Genomic DNA, 22084 nt, shown 5'->3' with positions numbered 1-22084 from the left:
GGATTCATGAGATTTTTTACCACATATTCCTAGCTAGGATCCTTCTTAGCAGGACTATTTAATATGTTTTTGTGACAGGTCTCAGAGTAACAGCCGTGTTAGTCTGTATTCGCAAAAAGAAAAGGAGTACTTGTGGCACCTTAGAGACTAACCAATTTATTTGAGCATGAGCTTTCGTGAGCTACAGCTCACTTCATCAGATGCATACCGTGGAAACTACAGAAGACATTATATACACACAGAGACCATGAAACAATACCTCCTCCCACCCCACTGTCCTGCTGGTAATAGCTTATCTAAAGTGATCATCAAGTTGGGCCATTTCCAGCACAAATCCAGGTTTTCTCACCCTCCGCCCCCCCCACACAAACTCACTCTCCTGCTGGTAATAGCCCATCCAAAGTGACCACTCTCTTCACAATGTGTATGATAATCAAGAAGCCCTTGAGGAATTCCACCATGATTTCAACAATTTCCATCCCACCATCAACCTCAGCCTGGTCCAGTCCACACAAGAGATCCACTTCCTGGACACTACAGTGCTAATAAACAATGGTCACATAAACACCACCCTATACCGGAAACCTACTGACCGCTATTCCTACTTACATGCCTCCAGCTTTCACCCTGACCACACCACACGATCCATCGTCTACAGCCAAGCTCTGCGATACAACCGCATTTGCTCCAACCCCTCAGACAGAGACAAACACCTACAAGATTTCTGTCAAGCTTTCTTACAACTACAGTACCCACCTGTGGAAGTGAAGAAACAGATTGATAGAGCCAGAAGAGTTCCCAGAAGTCACCTACTACAGGACAGGCCTAACAAAGAAAATAACAGAATGCCACTAGCCGTCACCTTCAGCCCCCAACTAAAACCCCTCCAACGCATTATTAAGGATCTACAACCTATCCTGAAGGATGACCCAACACTCTCACAAATCTTGGGAGACAGGCCAATCCTTGCCTACAGACAGCCCTGCAACCTGAAGCAAATACTCACCAACAACCACATACCAACAACAGAACCACTAACCCAGGAACCTATCCTTGCAACAAAGGCCGTTGCCAACTGTGCCCACATATCTATTCAGGGGACACCATCACAGGGCCTAATAACATCAGCCACACTATCAGAGACTCGTTCACCTGCACATCTACCAATGTGATATATGCCATCATGTGCCAGCAATGCCCCTCTGCCATGTACATTGGTCAAACTGGACAGTCTCTACGTAAAAGAATAAATGGACACAAATCAGATGTCAAGAATTATGACATTCATAAACCAGTCGGAGAACACTTCAATCTCTCTGGTCACGCAATCACAGACATGAAGGTCGCTATCTTACAACAAAAAAACTTCAAATCCAGATTCCAGTGAGAAACTGCTGAATTGGAATTCATTTGCAAATTGGATACTATTAATTTAGGCTTAAATAGAGACTGGGAGTGGCTAAGTCATTATGCAAGGTAGCCTATTTCCCCTTGTTTTTTCCTACCCCCCCCCGCAGACGTTCTGGTTAAACTTGGATTTAAACTTGGAGAGTGGTCAGTTTGGATGAGCTATTGCCAGCAGGAGAGTGAGTTTGTGTGTGTGTGTGTTTCTGGCGGGGGTGGGGTGAGAAAGCCTGGATTTGTGCTGGAAATGGCCCACCTTGATTATCATGCACATTGTAGGGAGAGTGGTCACTTTGGATAAGCTATTACCAGCAGGAGAGTGAGTTTGTGTGTGTGGTTTTTGGAGGGGGGTGAGGGGGTGAGAGAACCTGGATTTGTGCAGGAAATGGCCCACCTTGATTATCATGCACATTGTAGGGAGAGTGGTCACTTTGGATAAGCTATTACCAGCAGGAGAGTGAGTTTGTGTGTGTGGTTTTTGGAGGGGGGTGAGGGGGTGAGAGAACCTGGATTTGTGCAGGAAATGGCCCACCTTGATTATCATACACATTGTGAAAAGAGTGGTCACTTTGGATGGGCTATTACCAGCAGGAGAGTGAGTTTGGGGGGGGGGGCGGAGGGTGAGAAAACCTGGATTTGTGCTGGAAATGGCCCAACTTGATGATCACTTTAGATAAGCTATTACCAGCAGGACAGTGGGGTGGGAGGAGGTATTGTTTCATGGTCTCTGTGTGTATATAATGTCTTCTGCAGTTTCCACGGAATGCATCCGATGAAGTGAGCTGTAGCTCACGAAAGCTCATGCTCAAATAAATTGGTTAGTCTCTAAGGTTCCACAAGTACTCCTTTTCTTTTTATGTTTTTGTGCATCCCCTTAATTGCTTTTATCCTTTTTCAGTTATCACTTCATTAGTTTCTTCTACTACTTTGTCTCTTTCCCTAAAATTCCATCCTTTGTGCTCATCAAGAAAATTAAATGTTCATAGTTCTGGAAAATGAAATCCTATGTGTGTCCACAGAAGAGATACTGCATGAGTAGCAGGCATGCAGGGATCTTCACACTCTTATATCCATTGGTCCTGGGGGGAATTCTGTGCCCAAACCCCCAAAATTCTGCACCAAAAACGCAAAATTCTGCAAAATCCTGCATATTTAATTTGTCAAAATACTGCAATATAATCACACCAGTTTCACTTATTTTGGTAATGTATTTAAACTGATATACAGAAAAAAAATCACAATAACTGTTCAGCATTTCCTAAATACATGAAAGTTAAATTACAAATACTTGGTAACCAATATCCTGCATTCCAGTTATAATCGTGGATTTTCATTTAAATTACATTACTTTTATTTTGGTGTTTGGTGTTCTGTAACGTACAACGTCGCTTTTAATTGCGCAGATTTTCACACATGAAAGTCATACAGTTTTGCTAATCATTGTCCTGCTTTTTTTTTTTTTAATGGATAAGTAAAATAGATCCTGAGCTGTAATCTAACTCCATTGTGGCTCTCTGGCACAGGAAAAAAAGACAGAAAGCACATAGACCAGTAGCGCTCAAATTTTTGTACTGGCGACCCCTTTCACATAGCAAGCCTCTGAATGCAACCCCCTTATGAATTAAAAACACTTTTTTATATATTTAACACCATTATAAATGCTGGATGCAAAGTGGAGTTTGGGGTGGAGGCTGACAGCTTGCGACCCCCCGTATAATAACCTCATTACCCCCTCAGGGGTCCCGATCCCCAGTTTGAGATCCCTTGACATAGATCTTCCTAGCTTAGGATTTCGTTACTGTCATTTACAATAAGGCTCCTTTACCCCTCTCTGGCAAGGTAAACGAGCCTTAATCAACTAAGAATGGGAACAATTAACTAACAATGGGAACGTTAGCAGCCTGCCTGCTTAATTGTTACATTTCTGCTCTGCCTTAGGGACAGAGCTTGCTTCAGACAGCCCTATGCCTCCAAGCTGGGGTCCAGGAACAGCAAGCAAGAGGGACAGAGTGTGTGTCTCTCATTCATTCGCACGCAGGCACGGGCCCAGCTCCATCCCCTTAACATCTCTCCATGGACGCACGCAAGCATGCCCAGCCTCCCTGATCCCCCCCGCCATTGTGAGCTGCTCTCTGCTGCTAGCTGCTCCCAACAGACGTGCCCAGGCTGCCGGGGAAGAGGCGTGTGTTCCCCACAGATTTCTTTGCTCCTCCATTTTTCTGCGGGGGAGCCAAGAAATCTGCAGAAGGTATGAATTCTGTGCCCTCACAGGAACGTAGAATTCCTCCAGAAGTAATTCATGTGCCTCAACCTAGTTCCAGTCTGGCCACCTGTAGCAATGAGAATAAGTCAGTCTCCTGACCATCTTGACCCCTTGTCTGAGATTGCTGGTAAGGGTGAAAATTAACGTGCAATGTCATTCTGGATTTTTGATGGAGGCATTTGTCCAACCTCCCAACAGCTCTGTTGAGACCACAAAGTTATTTCACATACATTAGACCACCACACAAACAGCAAGTGGAAACAGTTTTCAGTTATTTCTGGCTTGGACTGGATTTTATCCAGTGACTTGTGAAACTTGATGGCTCAGTGGATTGTAAGTGGAATTAAGAGGCACTCCATTTCTGACTGCCAATGTTCATCCTTTTGTTCAGTGAAGCACCTGCTAATATTATAAAGTCAACTGCTGCTTCTACCACACTTGTTAATGTTCACTTCAAGACCAAAGTATTGCTACTGTGAATGACCTAAGAATAATCCATTTATACAGGGGGGAAAGTAACTGAGGCCACTTACCGGTACAGGGCGAGGCAGCGCCTCGAGAGGAAGGGGCGGGGCTGGTGGGTCAGCATCCCCCAGCCAGCCCTTCCAGAACTGCTGGCCCATGCTGCCTAGGGCTCCCGTGTTGATTTAAAGGGCCTGGGGCTCTGGACTCCGCTGTTGCCGTAGCGGCAGCAGCGTCCGGAGCTCCAGGCCCTTTTAAATTGCCGGCCCCAGGGCAGCTGCTCCCTTTGCCTCCCCCGGCCTGTACAGACCCTACCAGCAGGGGTGCCGACAGGGGAGGCAAAAGGGGCAGGCTGGGAATGGACTAGTGCGGGTTCTTACCAGTATGAAGTACTGGCCCGTACCGGCTCACTTTCACCCCTGTATTTATACCAATAACAGAAATTGCTTGACCTTAGAACAGAATCATAGAATATCAGGGTTGGAAGGGACCTCAGGAGGTCATCTAGTCCAACCCCCTGCTCAAAGCAGGACCGATCCCCAATTAAATCATCCCAGCCAGGGCTTTGTCAAGCCTGACCTTAAATGTAGTGCTTTTCATTTTCAAAGCATTTGCAAGACATAGTCTCATAGCACTGCACGATGTACTTAAGAACAGATGGGAGAAGGCAGAGAGGTTGATGCCTTGCTAAAGGCCACACAAGAGAACCTGTTGCAAGGTGAGGAATCTGAATCAGAAATTCCTGAAATGGGAGCTGTTCTTCTGAGCTTGTTCCAGGTTATAAGAGATGGGAATCTCTTTCAGCCACAGTTTTTTTCATCATCTGCTTTGGAATCCATGTTGAGCTTGCTTAAAATTGAACCACTCGCTTGCTAGTCTTGTCTTCCCTTGAGGAACATCATGTAGGACAGTGGTTCTCAACCAGGGGTACGTATACCCCTAGGGGTACGCAGAGGTCTTCCAGAGGGTACGTCAACTCATGCAGATATTTGCCTAGTTTTACAACAAGCACTAGCAAAGTTAGTACAAACTAAAATTTCATACAGACAATGACTTGTTTATACTGCTCTATATACATACACTGAAATGTAAGCACAATATTTATATTCCAGTTGATTTATTTTATAATTATATGTTTAAAATAAGAAAGTAAGCAATTTTTCAGTAATAGTGTGCGGTGACACTTTTGTATTTTTATGTCTGATTTTGTAAGCAAGTAGATTTTCGGTGAGGTGAAATGTGAGATATGCAAGACAAATCAGATTCCTGAAAGGTGTACAGTAGGATCTGATGTAGGAGACTCAGACAGAGAGAATTTTGCTTTTTGTCATAAATAACATTTCAGTTTCACAATAATTCTTTCCCCCTGCTTTTATGGCATTGTTTATCACATCCATTCTGAGGAGTTAGGGGAGTTATTTGTCCTTACAGACACTCGCAGAATCTTCTTTCTCCCTTCAGCTGTTCAGATGGAATACAGGAAATGCCAAAGTTCCATTCTGGATTCCTCTTAAGTCTTCCTTCAAAAGCAGCTGTACATCTTCTAAATTTATGCTCTCTTGGACTTAACTATATGATAAAGTTAAGCTTGAGACTTGGACACGTCAAGTGTCCTATCTGCACCAACTAGATTACTTTAGATCAAATTTCCAGAATTTGTATTCCTTTAGGCCTTCATTGGGATGGAAGACCATCATGGGCCTGACTGGGATTCTCATCTTACACCAGGTTAACTCTAACAAAACTCCAGTGACATCAGAGAAATTACTCCCGCTTTACTAGAGTATAAGTGAGAACTGTGTCCAAAGCATCCTCATAGTGTAAATGAATACTACTATATTCCCTGCTTTTGTCAGTCTTCAGGAATTTCATTTAATTTTGCATTCCAGTGAGAAAATCATGGGAGAATTATGAGTAATTTTAATAGTGCTTTAAGAACTAGCACCTAAGTAAGGGCTTCTATTCTCAGTAGAAGAATATTATCCTGCTCCCAAATAAAAACGCTTTTTCTTATTACCATTACTGTCCATAATCACATACTGATACTATACTGCTATTTGAAATTCCATTTGCAACAAGTCTTTTATATGTTACTATTTCACAATATTTTATAGAAATGTAGGACACTTTTTTATTCTTCACTGAGTGGGGATCTCTTAGTACCAAAGTAGGAGCTTTTATTCTCAGCAGTTCACTTCCATGTTTGCTTTTCACTTTCTTCATCAAATACACTAATCTTTTGCAATGTACACCATCCAAATTTTGTTTTTATTATTGCCAAAGTGCACAGAGAAATTAAGTAAACTTCCATGATATTTTTATGCTAGTCTGTTTGTGTCCATATGCTTTTTCCAGGATTCTTTTAGTGGGTGCAATCATATCAACAGCTAAAAAAAGGTGGAATCCTGAAGTGCTCTGTATGAAGTCCTGACAAGTGTGATTGGATTTCTAACAAGATTTGATCCAGTTTCTACTGAGAATTGTTGCTGAATCCTTCTGAGCATTTGCAGTGAGAATTCATGCAAAATGATGAGTTCACTACATTTTCCAAATGATGATGCTGTAGACCAGTGGTTCTCAAACTGTGGTCCGTGGATGGTTCCCTCTAAGGTGTGTGTCTGGGTGGCCACACACAAGAGAATGGAGGGCCACCCACCTAATTAGTGGGGCCGTTCAGGTGTGGCTCCACTAATTAGGTGCCTGGACCCTGGAGAAGACGTACACATAAGGTGAGGTGGTGGTCCTAGGAGGAATAGGGGGTAGGTGGGAGGGGATGAGAAGAGGGGTTGGGGGGAATTTGGGACTTGCAGGGCTGTGGTGGCCAGAGAAAGAGGTGACTTTCCCCAGCTCCAGGGCTATGGTTGCCTGGGAGAGACGCCTCTCTTTCCCAGTCCCAGCTCGGGGCTGCCGTGTTGGGAGAGAAAGGGCACATCCATTGCATTAGAAGGGTAAGACTACTGATATTAAAATATGAGTTGTACTTTTATTTGTAGATAAAAAAATAAGTTAATTATTATTAAGATTTTTTTTTATATAGCGCTTTTATCCAAAGCGCTTTACAATTGTTAGCTAATGGTACAAACAACATTTGGAAAGATCATTAAGTGATCCGCTGAGATCCTGAGCAATTTTTAAGTGGTCCGCGGAAAAAAAAAGTTTGAGAACCACTGCTGTAGACCATTAGTGTAGTTGCAAATACATCTGTCCCATATCTTAAAGAGAATTACAAAGCAAAAACTAACCAGTCCTTTCTGTCCCTCATGCTGCTGTATGTTGTATTGATGGTGGTCAGATGATATGGCAATGAGGACATTATAAGAACATATAAAGATTCCCTTTATACTTTTATTTCCGCTTGTCCAAAATATAGTCAGAATTATCTGCAAATAAGTAACTTCTAAGCAGCTATTTTTACTGTTTTGCAGTTGAAAAGAGGCCACTCCTGACTCCCTTATTGATGACGAGTAGGGCCCTACTAAATTCATGGCCATGAAAAACGCATCACGGGCCACGAAATCTGGTCTCAGCAGCAGCAGCAGCGCAGAAGTAAAGGTGGCAATACCATACCATGCCATCCTTACTTCTTCACTGCTATTGGTGGTGGCTCTGCCTTCAGAGCTGGGCTCCCAGCCAGCAGCCGCCCTGTCCAGCTGCTGAGCTTTGAAGGCAGTGCCGCTGCCAGCAGCAGCACCGCAGCACCCCCCGCCCCGCCCTCCCAAAAAATCCTTTTGGGGTCAGGACCCCTACAATTACAACACCATGAAATTTCAGATTTAAATAGCTGAAATCATGAAATTGATGATTTTTAAAATCCTATGTCTGTGAAATGGACCAAAATGGGCTGTGAATTTGGTAGGGCCCTAGTGATGAATAGTACCTTCCTTCTTAGGTAGGATCATTGATTTCAGTGAGAATATGCATGAAGTAAAGTACTACTCAATATAAGGGTGACTAAATTGGACCCTAATGATAAATTGTGAATATGAAGGTGATTATGTTTCAATAATAATATACCTGTTCCTTAAATGATACATTTGTGTACTTGTAGTAGCTTTCCCTGTCAACATTTAGGGAAGGGGATTTAACTCAATTGCAACTCTTCAAAAGGCTGTTCCTGTATGAAGCCGTGATCTGATGAATTTTTGTCAAAGCTGTGACTTTGATGTAAGTGGTGGTGTTATCATTTTAAGTCTAAAGTGCTGTTATGCCTTTAATGTTAAAGGAAATCCATTTCACTTTTCTCACTGAGGGCAAGATTGACATCTTACAGGCTTTTAGGGGCACAAGGGAGACCTCAGTGAAGACCACTGCTTCAACCAGGAAGGAGATGTGGCTATGGCTCGGCTCCCAACACACCACCAGCCACTCTGTAGGGGTGTAGCAGTAGGCGTGTTTTCCTTGCATAACGGAGAGCACCCCTTCAGCTCCACATTGCAGACTGGCACCATAAAGCAACGCTAGAGCCCTTTATGAAATTACACCATGGAAGTTTCGGGGCACAGTGCTAATTTTAGAATTTAGCCATATTTAAATCAGACTGAATTAAAAATATCTTTCAACTAACAGACATACAAAAAAACCATTTTAAAACATCTAAAATACTATGCATCTGAAAAATTGTTTGACTAATTATAATAATTATTAGGCTAAAATATGCAAGCCAAACTTAACTGCATGCAAGTAAAAACTGATGCCCTCTCAAACCCAAAATAAATCCTAGAAGCAATGGAGGGTGCAGTGACTGGAGAAAGATTTATTTTAAAAAAACAGTTCATGATATTAATATGGCTTGATTTCCTAGGACTGGGGGTGTAATTTCTTGTGTGGTGCAGGTTCTTGAGGACCTGAAGTGTCTGGGGTTTTCTAAATTGGAAATTTAGTCTTACTTCTGTTGATGTGTTACTTTATAAGCAAAGAAGGTGGGTTTTATGGCTGATGAGCCATCCCACCAATCACTTACTGCTCATGAGCTTGCAGTGTCCGTGCCAGTCTCCTCTCCTATAATAATAATAAATGCTTTGTACTTATATAGCCTTGTCATAAATATAAAGGGAAGGGTAAGGAAGGGTAAACGCCTTTAAAATCCCTCCTGGCCAGAGGAAAAACCCTTTCACCTGTAAAGGGTTAAGAAGCTAGGATAACCTCGCTGGCACCTGACCAAAATGACCAATGAGGAGACAAGATACTTTCAAAGCTGGAGTTGGGGGAGAAACAAAGGTTCTCTCTGTCTGTGTGTTGTTTTTGCCAGGAACAGAAAAGGTAAGGAGTCTTAGAACTTAGTAAGTAATCTAGCTAGATATGCATTAGATTCTGTTTTGTTTAAATGGGTGATAAAATAAGCTGTTTAATGGAATGTATATTCCTGTTTGGTCTTTTTGTAACTTAAGGTTTTGCCTAGATGGATTCTCTATGTTTTCGCAAAAAGAAAAGGAGTACTTGTGGCACCTTAGAGACTAACCAGTTTATTTGAGCATGAGCTTTCGTGAGCTACAGCTCACTTCATCAGATGTTTTGAATCTGATTACCCTGTAAGGTATTTACCATCCTGATTTTACAGAGGTGATTCTTTTACTTCAATTAAAATTCTTCTTTTAAGAACCTGATTGCTTTTTCATTGTTCTTAAGATCCAAGGGTTTGGGTCTGGGTTCACCTATGCAAATTGGTGAGGATTTTTAATCAAGCCTTCCCCAGGAAAGGGGATGTAGGGTTTGGGAGGATTTTGGGGAGAAAGACTTTTCCAAGCGGGCTCTTTCCCTGTTATATATTTGTTAGACGCTTCGGGGTGGCAGCAATAAAGCCCAGGGGCAAAAGGTAAAATAGTTTGTACCTTGGGGAAGTTTTAACCTAAGATGGTAAAAATAAGCTTAGGGTTTTTTTCATGCAGGTCCCCACATCTGTACCCTAGAGTTCAGAGTGGGGAAGGAACCTTGACACTCATCCACCCAAAGCTCTCTAAGCACTTTACAAACACTAGTGAATTAAGCCTCATGACATCCTTCCATGGCAGAGAATTATAATTTGCCCCACTTTATAGGGGGAAGAGTTGAGGCACAGAGAAAAAAGGTGTTTTGCCCAAGGTCACAAAGCAAATCTTCGTCACAACAGAGAATAGAACCAGATTGCCTGACTCCCAGTCCTGGTCTTTAACAACAAGATAATTCTTCTTCCCCCTTTCAGGTTCTACAATTGCTGTTTCTTGCTCCTAAGCAGTCCAAACAAATGAGGTTAGATTGTCCTGTAGTTACATTTTCTAGCATTCTGCCCTGGTAAGAAGTTTCTTCTGAATGAGCCCATTATATTGTGATTCAATTTATCTGAGGATGCTGCAAATGAACCCTTTTACAGGGTGAGAAATTACTTCCATTAAACAAAGGTTTATAGGTTCTCACTTTGATCCCCTCTTTGCTAGCAATCATTCTGTGGCAAAGCCAGTGAGAAAAGTGAGCAAGTTATAAAACTTGGTAATCTAATCAGCCATTGTACCACAGACTGAACTTCAGCCAGGTTTCTTTGAAAAGATAAGGTCCCAATTTTCATACTCTTCTCAGGAATTGATTGTTTCTTTATGTATCATTCCCCACCTCTTGTCAGTAAAGTGGTGACACAAGTTAATTACTGCCACAAGGTTATATTGTAGTTTGTCATAGCTGAAAGTAATTATTTTCAATATTACAACCTATTCTTGTTGTGGTGTCTTGGAATCCATGGTGAGAGATGAGGTAATTAACTTGGGTTGACTGCATTGTACATTTTAAGAAGGGCAAATTCTTTAGGACAAGCCTGTCACCAAGCAAACTATGTAAGCATAAATACAATAGAAAGCCAGGACTGAAGTAATTTTGGTTCTTTTGTTTTGTGTTCTCTTATTTCTTCCTTTTCCCATAGTTCAGATGAATACCTGAATTGTTGTTATAGAATCCTTTTGTGGAATAATCTCACCTTCCAAGAAATCCAATTGGCAAAACAATCACCAAAATGTATATGCAGTATGAGAACTGATTTCTAATTACACAAGTCAGTGAAAGTATGTTAGGAGCAGTGCAATAGAAGGCGGACTAAGAATACTGAGAGAAGGGAGAAGAAACTGCCTGCATCTCTCAGGATTTCCTAAGTGTTTAGGGAGATCCCAATGGGTGTAGAGCCAGCTTCTAGCCCCCTCCCTGTAGCCCTGGCATACAGCATGTGTTGGAGAATGGTGCATTCCTTCTATTTCCATCTTGATGGACAATGACTTGAGGGTCATTGCCAGCTGATGTATGTTAGAACAGATATTAGGTTGCTCCAAACTGGGGCTGAGGTGAAGCTGGAAAAGAATCAAAGAGTCATAAACCCTTCTTTTTTTCCTTTTGTGTCAAACAGATTTCAGATGCAGCAGAGAGTATGACCCTGCACATATGTACACAGGTGCATTTGCTATAATAGTAGGGGAGTCTCTACACTCTCCTTTTGTGTTGCTCAACTTTCATCACATTAGGACTAGACAAGATGCAGAAAAATGCAGCCTCTCTTCACAAATCTTTGTTAGCATTATATACACAGCAAAAATAGAATAGAGCTTGGATATTTTCTGTCAGAGCTGAATTCATGTTCAATGGTTAATTCGGTGTGGATACTTGCCTCTTATTTAATTGTATTTTCTCTCCTGGGGATGTGCATCAGGCTCTGGGATGTTATTCCAGCAGTAGGCTTATAGTACAATGGTTCTGTGTACAGCATTAATTAATTTAGCATGAATTGTGATTTACTTTGAGAAACAGAATACAAAAATTAGAAATTGTGAGGGGTTTTTTTGTTCGTCCCCCCAGTCTCCCCAGTAATTAAGAAAGTTAAGTTACAGCATGAGGTTACAACTCCATAGCAAGTTGCCCAGTATCTTATTTGGAAGAACATTGTCTTCCTGAAAGGGCAAGGGTTGCAACAAACCTTCGTTCTGTGGATCTCATGTATGGCATATAGACAGGCTGGAATTTGTATAGCTGATGGCAGGTAGCCCTTAAGTGTTCTGTGGACCTAGGGCTAGTTCGGATATTGCTTTCAGACTTCAAGCCATGAAAGCCCCGACACCACACCAAAGACAGGTTGAAATGGTAGCATAATGTTCATGAAATTAGCTCTTGCGTTGAGTGCTATGGCACACACTCTATTTTGTGCTGACTGAGAGATCTGGGGTGGTAAATTAAACTGCTGGGGAATCATATTCCCTTATTGGGACCCTTCTTGGGATACACTGTAGGTTCCTCCTCTTCTTGTTTAGTAGAAGCCTCTATCTATTAGTTCTCTAAATCCCTTCACAAATACACCATTGTTGACACAATAGTCAACAGCTAGTTCTCTCACTATGGAATTAAACATCAAACTCCAATCCACAATCAGAAAGCTTTGCAGCAGGCCTCATATTTGCTAGAATCATCCCTGTCAGGGCCACAAATAGCTGCTCCTTATTTCTTTTCTCTTCATGGACAAAATTGGATACTCCTCTCAGCTAATACTGTTGTTCAGTTTTCCCCGTCAGGTGTTTCAGCATCCCAGACCATCAGCTAGCTGCTGAAGTTGTCTTATTTGTTTTTTCTTGACTTCCTTTTTGTTTAAAAGCCCCCTTAAAAGTATTACCAAGTTTGCCTGGGGTCCGCTGGCGCATTAATTCTTTGACTCACCATTTTCTTTTTATGAGGCAAGTTGTTTTGTCTTGTCTGACCCATAAATAAGTTTCAATTCAAGTTCCTTTTCTATTTACATTTGCTGTCTGGTTGTAGCTCTCCTCCCTCTGTTTCCCCTGCCCCTGCTCCCCATGAACCTGGAAGATGCCTGACACTGACAGCACGACCAGTCATTATAATACCTCAAAAGAATCACAACTCAGCTGGATGTTGTCTTGAGCCATCAACTCAGGCAATAACCTATCATTGTGTCTGGCCTTCCCTGATGCTTTCAGCACATCTGGCAGCCCCAAAGAGAAGGTCCTTGAGATTAGATGAATCAAATATTTTGGTTGAGGGCTGAGGCTAGGCATTGGAAGCTGGCACTTTAGTGCAAATTTGGCATTTTAGAAAAAAGTGGCACTTTGACAGTCTTGAAGCAACTGCCTGGACACATCAGTGCTCTTACCTTCACAGTGTGTCACTTGATTCTAATTCAAAAGGTAAAGCAATTGAACCTTCCTTGAAATATGTGTAGAGACCTACCCGTATTGATGATGAGCCTCATTTTAACGGCTTATATGTCTTGATGTCTGCACTTGAGACTTCAAGGACCTTCAGTTCTCTCCAGACCCTCTGATTCTATTTTCAGTAGAACCTACTGGTGGGTCCACATTACCAAAATGCTTGTTATACGAAGGTCCTCCACCACATTGTGTTGTGCTCTTGAAACATCAGACATCATTTGTGTCAGTGGTTTTGGCCTCATTCGAGACACACACCAGTAATGCACCAACTGTTTTGATGGCATGGATTCTTGCAGTGCACTGGTCTAACTTAAGGCAGTAAAGGCATGGATGATTGTGGCAAGATCTGGACCAGAGCAAAGAAAGTAAGATTTTTTTGCATGTCCCAATATAGAAAAAAGTGCTTCTGGCTATCTGGGAATCCAGGAGTTGGAAGGTGTCTGGCATACTTGAGATTGCAACCCACTCTGACATGCTCAATACAGGGAGCAATAATAGACTTTGGCAGTTTCTTCAGATGCCTCCGATAGCCAATTGTTGTCTCCTCCATTTTATATGAGTTGAGTTTATGCCAGATAGCCTTCATCCATCTATTTGTTTCTGCCAGACATTGGGAAAGCAAGTAATTGCCTCCATCTGGGTCTGATAAAAAAGCAATGCACACTTGTATTATCAGCATATTAAAGATACTGTGACCCCTGCTGCCTCACTGAACTGAACATACACATTAAAGAAGAGGAGTGACATTCTGAAACTAAAAGCACTTGGAGAGTTGCCTGTCACCATTCTCTGGGGAATAAGCAGAGGCACTCTCAGGTTATTCCACTTCTCCATGGATTGCAGATATATCAACAGCACTCCATGGCTGACAGCATGGAAGCTAATTGCAAGAGTTCCCCTCATCATTCGCTGTCATGCAACCCAGCATACAGCACCCAACCGTAACTATTTCCCTAAGTGAATTAGTGCATTGAGGCATGAATCTGATTCATCATCTCCCTCTGTAGAGTTTCCAGCTGGGACACTAAATGAAACTCTATCAGAGAAGATAGTGTCCTTATTCTCTCAGTCCTTGATACTACTACAGACTCTTAGAAAAGCATATCAATATCTGATTGAGTTTAACTGTGAAGTGGCTGACTATGAGGAACAGCTGACACTGAACTTGGTTGAGATAATCTAGATCAGAGGTTCTCAAACTGTGGTCCGTGGACCACCAGTGGTCTGCGAGCTCCATTCATAGTGATAAATAGTTCCCGCTGATAGTTCCCGCTAAGGTGCATGCCTGGGTGACCGCACACAAGAGAATGAAGGGCCACCCACCTAATCAGTAGAGCTGCACTGGCATGGTTCCACTAATTAGGTGCCTGGACCCTGGAGAAGACACAAATGTAAGGTGAGGTGGTGGCCTTGGAGGGAATAGAGGGGTAAGTGGGAGGGGGAAGTGGGGTGAAAAGAGGGGTTGTGGGGAATTTGGGCCATGCAGGGCTGAGGTGGCCAGAGAAAGAGGCAACTTTCCCCAGCTAAGGAGCTGCCAGGGCAGGGGAGAACCCCCCCCCCCTTCCCAGCCCCAGCTCGGGGGCTGCCGCGGCAGGGGAGAGAGGGAGAGACCCCCCCTCCTTCCAAGTACCAGCTCGGGAGCTGCCGAGTGGGGGAGAGAGGGCACATCCATCGCATTAGAAAGGTAAGACTACTGATATTAAAATATGAGTTGTGCTTTTATTTGTAGAACAAAAAAATTAATTATTAAGGGTTTTTTTTAAAATATAGCACTTTTATCCAAAGCACTTTCCAAATGTTGTTTGTACCATTAGCTAACTATTGTAAATATCATTAAGTGGTCCGCCAAGACCCGCAGCAATGTTCAAGTGGCCCGCAAAAAAAAAAAAGTTTGAGAATCACTGATTTCTAGATCAATTAGATGGCTTGCTTTGAAGGACAGCTCTGAAGGACAGGAATTTGCACGTGCTATGCCAGAGAAGAAGAATGTTTTAGTTTCTGCCACACAATGGCATATGAGTTTAAAAATTCCTTATATTGAAGGTGAGCTGGTTCATCACCAGACCTCTATCACCAAAGCTTTTGCCTTTCTTCCTGGTTACTGCTAGCCCCATATATATATATATATTATCATTCAGGAGATTTCCAGCTAAATGCATCTGAGTACCCTACATACAAATGCAAAAGATTATTGCTTGGACTCAGCACTGTAACAGAAATTCAAATTTTGGTTAAAAGTGTCACAGACAGAGAACTTTCTTGGAAGCAACTCACCCTTCTACCCCTTAAATTTTATTTTGAGGGGATGTTTCTTAGCATGTGTTTATTTTAGGTATTATGGGTCAAATTCAGTCATCAGGTAACTGGATACAACTCTGAAGTAAATAGGTCTGATTCTGATCTAAGTTGTACCGGTATAATCAAGCAAAAGCACCAAAGTTAAATGGAGTTACACAAGGATAAAACTAGATCAGAATGAGCCCCAGAGGAGTTAGAGGTGTCTTTAGAAGAAGAATATCCTGCTCCCTAATAAAAACGCTTGTTCTTATTAACATTACTGTCCATAATCACATACTGATTCTATACTGCTATTGGAAATTCCATTTGCAACAAGTTTTTTATGTGTTATCAGTTAGCAATATTTTATAAAAACGCGGGACACTTTTTTTTATTCTTCACAGAGTGGGGATCTCTTATTTTGTACCTTTGGAAAACAGAAAATTACTGAGTTATAACAGATCAGCACTCATCTATCCTGTCAATTTTGCCTTCAAAATTGGGGAAAGCTTTGGTTTTCAGTTCTTGTTTTACTGTATATTTTGTTCATTTTGCATGGTGGTGGCAGTTACTGGCTGTTGAAGTGCACAATAAATTGATATAGGCTCATTGGTCTGAGAAGATATCCGAGTTGAAACACTGAGCTATAAACATTGCAAAATGTCCATGTGCTATGAGACCCATGATGGTGGTCAGTTAAAATTACTGGTATTTACCATAAAAGGACAAGAATGACAGGTACATCATTTTCTCTTTATCTCTGCTAAATAGTGCTATATGGAAGGCTTATTCATTGGCCTATTTCAGCAAACTATGAGATGCATTCTTCTTTCTAAGCATGCGTGTACAATCATTCCTGTTTATTCTAGTGGAAGTTACCCCACCCTATGAAGAAAACAGCATACCTCTGTAAAGTTTAGAAATGATCTATCTGAAATAGCTATATACTTGCATAGACACCAACTATACAATACTATATAGTTGTATAGACACCGACATCATTGTGTGTAAGCACCAGAGTAGTATCTGAGCATGTTGTTTCAGATATTTTTGGTGTCTCTGGTTATTTCTGCATCCACCAAGCATTCTAGTAGACCATTTCTAGGAAATGGTCATGGCTTCTTATATGAAAATCAGCTTCCTGGTTTTACGCCTTTATAAATCGAGTGGGAGGTGGCAGGGGAGTGGGGGGAGAGGGAGTTGTGCAGACTCTCCACCCATCCTGAAACTCCCCAGCATTCAGGGTAGAACACTGCTACGTCCAACAGGGAAAACACAAGCTTCCTTTCACAGCTGGCCAGTTCATAGTGGGGGGAACATGACCCCCTCTTTTGCTGGGCCTTCCCTGTCTCCCTTTTGGGGTGGTTAGCTCCATTTATAATCATAGCCCCATGCAATCAAGTGAATGCAATCACTGCCATTGCGAGCAGCTCCTGCATAGAGGAAAAGGAGAGGTTAAAGGGGGAAATGCTCCTCTCACCCCTACTGCCCCTTCAGAAGCTAATCACTGGCTGGCTGTCAGATTTGTGCACTTACTGACTGTAGAGTTGCAGTACAATAAGTATTTTAATAGTGATGGGCAAATCATATAAGGTTTGTGGAAGTTCATTGATTCCCAGCATGACAGATAATTTTTAAAACAAGAATTTTATACTTCAGAGATTGTAACAGCTCCAGATGGTCATTCTGCTTTCTTGTAAACCAGTTTAAATGGATTTTACAAGTGGGTTTTTGGCACAATAATATTCTCTTTATGTGTATTCAGTATGGTCCATGGTCAATTATGTCATTTTAAATGACACAATAAAGACTTCTTCAAATGATATGTTGTAATCAACCACAATATGTAGCTTCAATTGTATTGTAGATGTTACTACTGTATTTCCTTATATATACTTAGGGAGTAAGGGAATATCAAGGAAGGACCCCAGTGAGACATTCCGGCTAATCTAACAGGAAAAGATTATGGGAAATATGATTCTATCATGCCTTCTTCATCCTCTTCTGTATCCCCCCACTTGGTCCTGCAGGTTCATTATTGTTTCCCTTCAATGTCTCCATTTCAGTGTGGGCCAGGACGATGAAGCTGTATGATGAATCCCCGGGAAACTGGCAAACCAGTTAAGTGACCAACTACAAAGTGAAAGGCCTGAACCCAGATTAATAAGAAGCAAAAAATATCTGTGTATCACTCTATTCTCTACAGCCTGGCCAAGATGCTTGAATCATCCCTCTATAACACTGACCACACAATGATCATCTTTAGTGTTGTCACCTTCAGACAAGACTACGGTGGTTCACCCTAATTAGTTGTCATGGCTTTCCTTGAAATCTCCCCAGAAACGCCATATAGTGTAGAATGAATGCTTACCGACTGAGGCCCTGTGAGTGGAGATCACCTACATTGAAACCATTGCCCTAACTTCATGTTCGTTTCCTGATACAATTTAAGGAGTAGGCTGTAATCTTTAAATCCTTGAATTGTGTACTTCTCATCCTGCATCACGTTACAACAATTCAGATCAGTTGGCAAGCTCTTGCTATTGGTTTCTGAAGTTTAAAACTCCAGGATCAGTGTCAGGGGTTTAGCCAGAGGCCCTCATCTGTGGAGCTTGGTCTCTTAGGGAGTCTGCTAAAGCCTGAACATGCACAACTTCAAAGCACAATTAGAGGCCCTCCTTTTTTTTTTTTTTTTTGAGCTCTTGTCTGGTTTTGGGGGAAGGGTGTGAAGGGTATTTTGTTTGATTTTATATTCTGTTTGAGAATATTCCTGACAAAAGGAAAATGAATGTTAATTCAGTTCAATGTGTTCTTATGTACTGTAATTTATATTTTAAAAATATCTACTGTACATAAATACTTAACTGCTAATTTTAAAGAACACCTACTATTACTTTGTCGCTATTACTAGGGTTTTTTTTTGGGGGGGCGGGAATTGAATGTGGCTTTGGTACACTAACCATTTTCCAAATGGTGTTATGAACTCGGTAAATACTGAAAGGCCTAATGTACAGTAGAAACTAATCCTGAATTAGAGATGTTGAAAAAATGAAGGTTTTCTTGTACTCCGCAAAAATCCACCCAGAGAAACTTTTCTACATGATGGACAGCTTGGAGAAAAAGACTGATTTTTTTTCTCACTGTGGGGAGTTTTCTTTGAGATAAATAGTGATGCCAAATGTGATGCCATCAGAGAAGACAAAAGGGGATGCTCTTTGGCTGAGGAACGCATCTAAGAGTACATGGTGACATGTCTGCTTCCGTGACTGGGGAATGAAGCAATCCCAAACCTATGTCTACAAAACCTTCCCCCAACCCCATTACTCCAGTGTGTATTGTCACATTATATATATATATATATATATAAAATATATATATATGAAATAACTGTTTTTTCTGTAGTGAGTACAGTATTGAGAGAGAGTGGGGAAGGGAGTTCTCAGAGGTTTACTCATCAATGTCTAGAAGTGTACCCAGAAGAGAATAAGGAGATTTATACAAAGTGCTCACGGGCAGTAGCTCAGTAACTCCAATTGCTTGCAAGTGGTGGATGTTAACATTTATTATTGACCACTAAAAATGATGCTATACTTGAATACCATTCAGATGCTGCATTTGAATAAAGTAGCCCGTTTGCCTAATGAGTTGGCTGTAGTATGCCAATGCATCTATGACTTCCTATTCACTTCTGGTGGCAATTCATGATGTTTGAAACCCTGTAGGATTTGAATTTGGAGAAGCTGCCTCTTTTTGCTCTGTTCATTTCCTCACGTTCATGGCAGTTGGTTAGCCAACTCAATGAAATCCAGTGATAGTTAGAATGTTTGGAGGCTAGAGGCAGGCTGTACACAGAGGAAGGACCTCAACTCTAGAATTCACTTCTCATGTTAGTTCCCAAGAGGCCAAGTCTTGTTGACTTCCAGGATACAGTGATAGCCCTATCTTTCCTTTAGGATTTGCCTGAGGGGATGAGGTCAGGCAATGCTTATGTTAATCTATAGCTAAGCTAAATTTCTGGATGGAGTCTACTTTTACTTAACATTGTATAAAGTTGCATTGTTTTTTTAAAGAAATGCACATGCTGCCAGAGATTGTTGTGATGGACAAGTGTTTAGAAAAAGGACAAATAAATATATGTACAAACAAATACATTGAAACCTGTGTTTAGTCTGTGCAAGCATAAAATGGTGTACAAAATCTCATAAAAATGTTACATTTAATTTAGATTGTTTGCATCCTGTTTAAATTAAAAAATAGTCAAATACCTTTTTATTCACATATTCTGAAATAACAATACATTCCTGGGCAGGGATTTTGTGTGCTATGTTTCAACAGCAAGTACATGTTTGAAACCCTTGAAAATAGCAGTTTACGATAATGGAAATGCTGACAAAACCTTAAATATAGTGGTGTTCCTGGATGCCATCACAACAATGCCTAAAGCGTATTCTAGTTGGGATTCTGTTCACTTGATTGTGGTAACTGGGATTGCAGGAGTTTAACAGTGTTTGACTAAATTGGATATCAAACCTATATTTGTATGTTACAATATTGTAAGATGAGTTATTAGAATATCTGTATTTGGGTATTATCAACAGAATAATTTTGCATTCTGTTTCTTCTAGGAGGGGAAGTCGCTAAGCCCAGATTCGCTCAGTATTTCCATGGCAGCCTTGCCAGTCTCACTATCCGTCCAGGCAAAATTGAAAGTCAGAAAGTGATTTCCTGTTTGCAGGCCTGCAAGGAAGGTCTGGATATTAATTCTCTTGAGAGTCTTGGCCAAGGAATAAAGGTGAGGGATGAACTGACATCATCTTTGATAAAATTTAGACCTGATTTATGAAGTGGAGAGCCAGAGGTAAAGTACACACAGTACAAATGTACTCCTAGAAGCAATATAATTTCCCATAAAGTCATGCAAAGAAAAAGCATAAAGGAGAGGAGCTGTGATAATGCAAAGAAAAATATTTCCATTATTTCAACAATACACACTTAGAAAGTAAGGTGCCGCAGCTATTTCACAGTCCCTAAGGATTTCCAGGTCATGTTGTCAAAGCCCTGTTTTGGTACTCTTTACAAAAAGAAAAGGAGTACTTGTGGCACCTTAGAGACTAACAAATTTATTTGAGCATAAGCTTTTGTGAGCCACAGCTCACTTCGCTGTAGCTCACAAAAGCTTATGCTCAAATAAATTTGTTAGTCTCTAAGGTGCCACAAGTACTCCTTTTCTTTTTGTGAATACAGACTAACATGGCTGCTACTCTGAAACCTTTACAAAAATAGGCATGCTTCTACAGACTGCTGTATTTTATTGAATTTTGATCTGAAATAGCTTTAAAGCAACAGGAAACATAAGTGAAATATCATTTCATCTGGTGGCAGCTCTGCAAACTGGGTTGTGTGTTAGATTTAACATATATTTCACAAGGCAAACTACATTAATAGGACATTAAGATGGGACCATTAAGTATGCAAAAGTCAGGAAATGCAAAGATTAAATTTGCATGTGCAACTTTAACTGTGTTTGTATATATCCATTATCTTATGGTCTTTAATGACATAATCACGTTATAAAGTAATACAATATAGGGCAAACTCCTGGCCCCATAGAAGTCAATGGCAAAATTGCTAGGACTTCAGTGGGGCCAAGACTTCACTCATAGTTTTCTCTACTTTCTTGGATATGCATACGTAGCCTCTTGAATGTAATTTTCACCCTTTTATGCTGACACAAATTTGTCAGAATATTCCAGAACAGCTCTAGTTACTAAGAGACTTGTTAGGTAACAAATACTCCTCTCTAAACTGCATATTTTAACAAATTTGTCAGTTCCCAAGTATTATACATTTTCTTTTTAATCAGCAGCACAATCTTGCTTTGGCATATTTTGGGGAGTCAGCCAGTTCACTAATATTGAGTTATTTTAGCAGTATAGATAATCACAGTACAACCTTCCTTTGGAACAGAACAGAGAATTAAACAATTAACTAGGGAGGTAATTTAACTGCAAATTTATTTGGCCTCCACCTGGCAACAAATTGTCATTGTTACTCTGTGTTGTTATATTTTAATCTAGAGAATGTTGTGAAGGTACTATTTATGTGTATTTTTCAGGGAAATTATTTGAGTGGGTTTTGACATATGCCAAATGTGGCATATACTAAGTAATACACAGAGCTGCAAGAAGATACACATGTGAATCTAGACAAGAGGTTATGTTGTACTCTTGATTTATGGTATCTGCAGACAAGAGGGCAAAATTTAAGTTGCATGTGCAAGCTTAGGACCAGATTCTTCAACCTTTACTTGTGAGAATAGGTAATACTCAACATGAGTAACAGCTGCAGGAGTTAGCTTTATGTGGTAAAGATAAGATTGTTTCACTGTCTTTAAACTTGAGTTTGATTAAAGTTTTTGGACAAATAATTTATTCGCTGAAAAATGAAGTTTCAGGTTGGCTGAAGCTATTAACAAATTTGATATAAATTTGCTGATTAGTTTCCAACAAAACAC

General features: G+C 41.0%; 1 protein-coding gene across 1 annotated transcript in view; it reads left to right on the top strand.

Moving 5' to 3' along the window:
* Nucleotides 1-22084, top strand: part of CLSTN2 (calsyntenin 2) — a 377146-nt gene that overhangs the window by 331540 nt on the left and 23522 nt on the right. The window contains exon 10 of the mRNA XM_077826928.1: nucleotides 20196-20362. Coding sequence (XP_077683054.1) covers nucleotides 20196-20362 — 167 coding nt within the window. The remainder of the gene's footprint in view (nucleotides 1-20195; nucleotides 20363-22084) is intronic.

This window comes from Eretmochelys imbricata, chromosome 9 (genome assembly GCF_965152235.1).
Source record: "Eretmochelys imbricata isolate rEreImb1 chromosome 9, rEreImb1.hap1, whole genome shotgun sequence".
NCBI classification, from domain to species: domain Eukaryota; kingdom Metazoa; phylum Chordata; order Testudines; family Cheloniidae; genus Eretmochelys; species Eretmochelys imbricata.
Note: the sequence above shows the minus strand (reverse complement) of the source record. Positions and strands in the feature narration are given on the sequence as shown.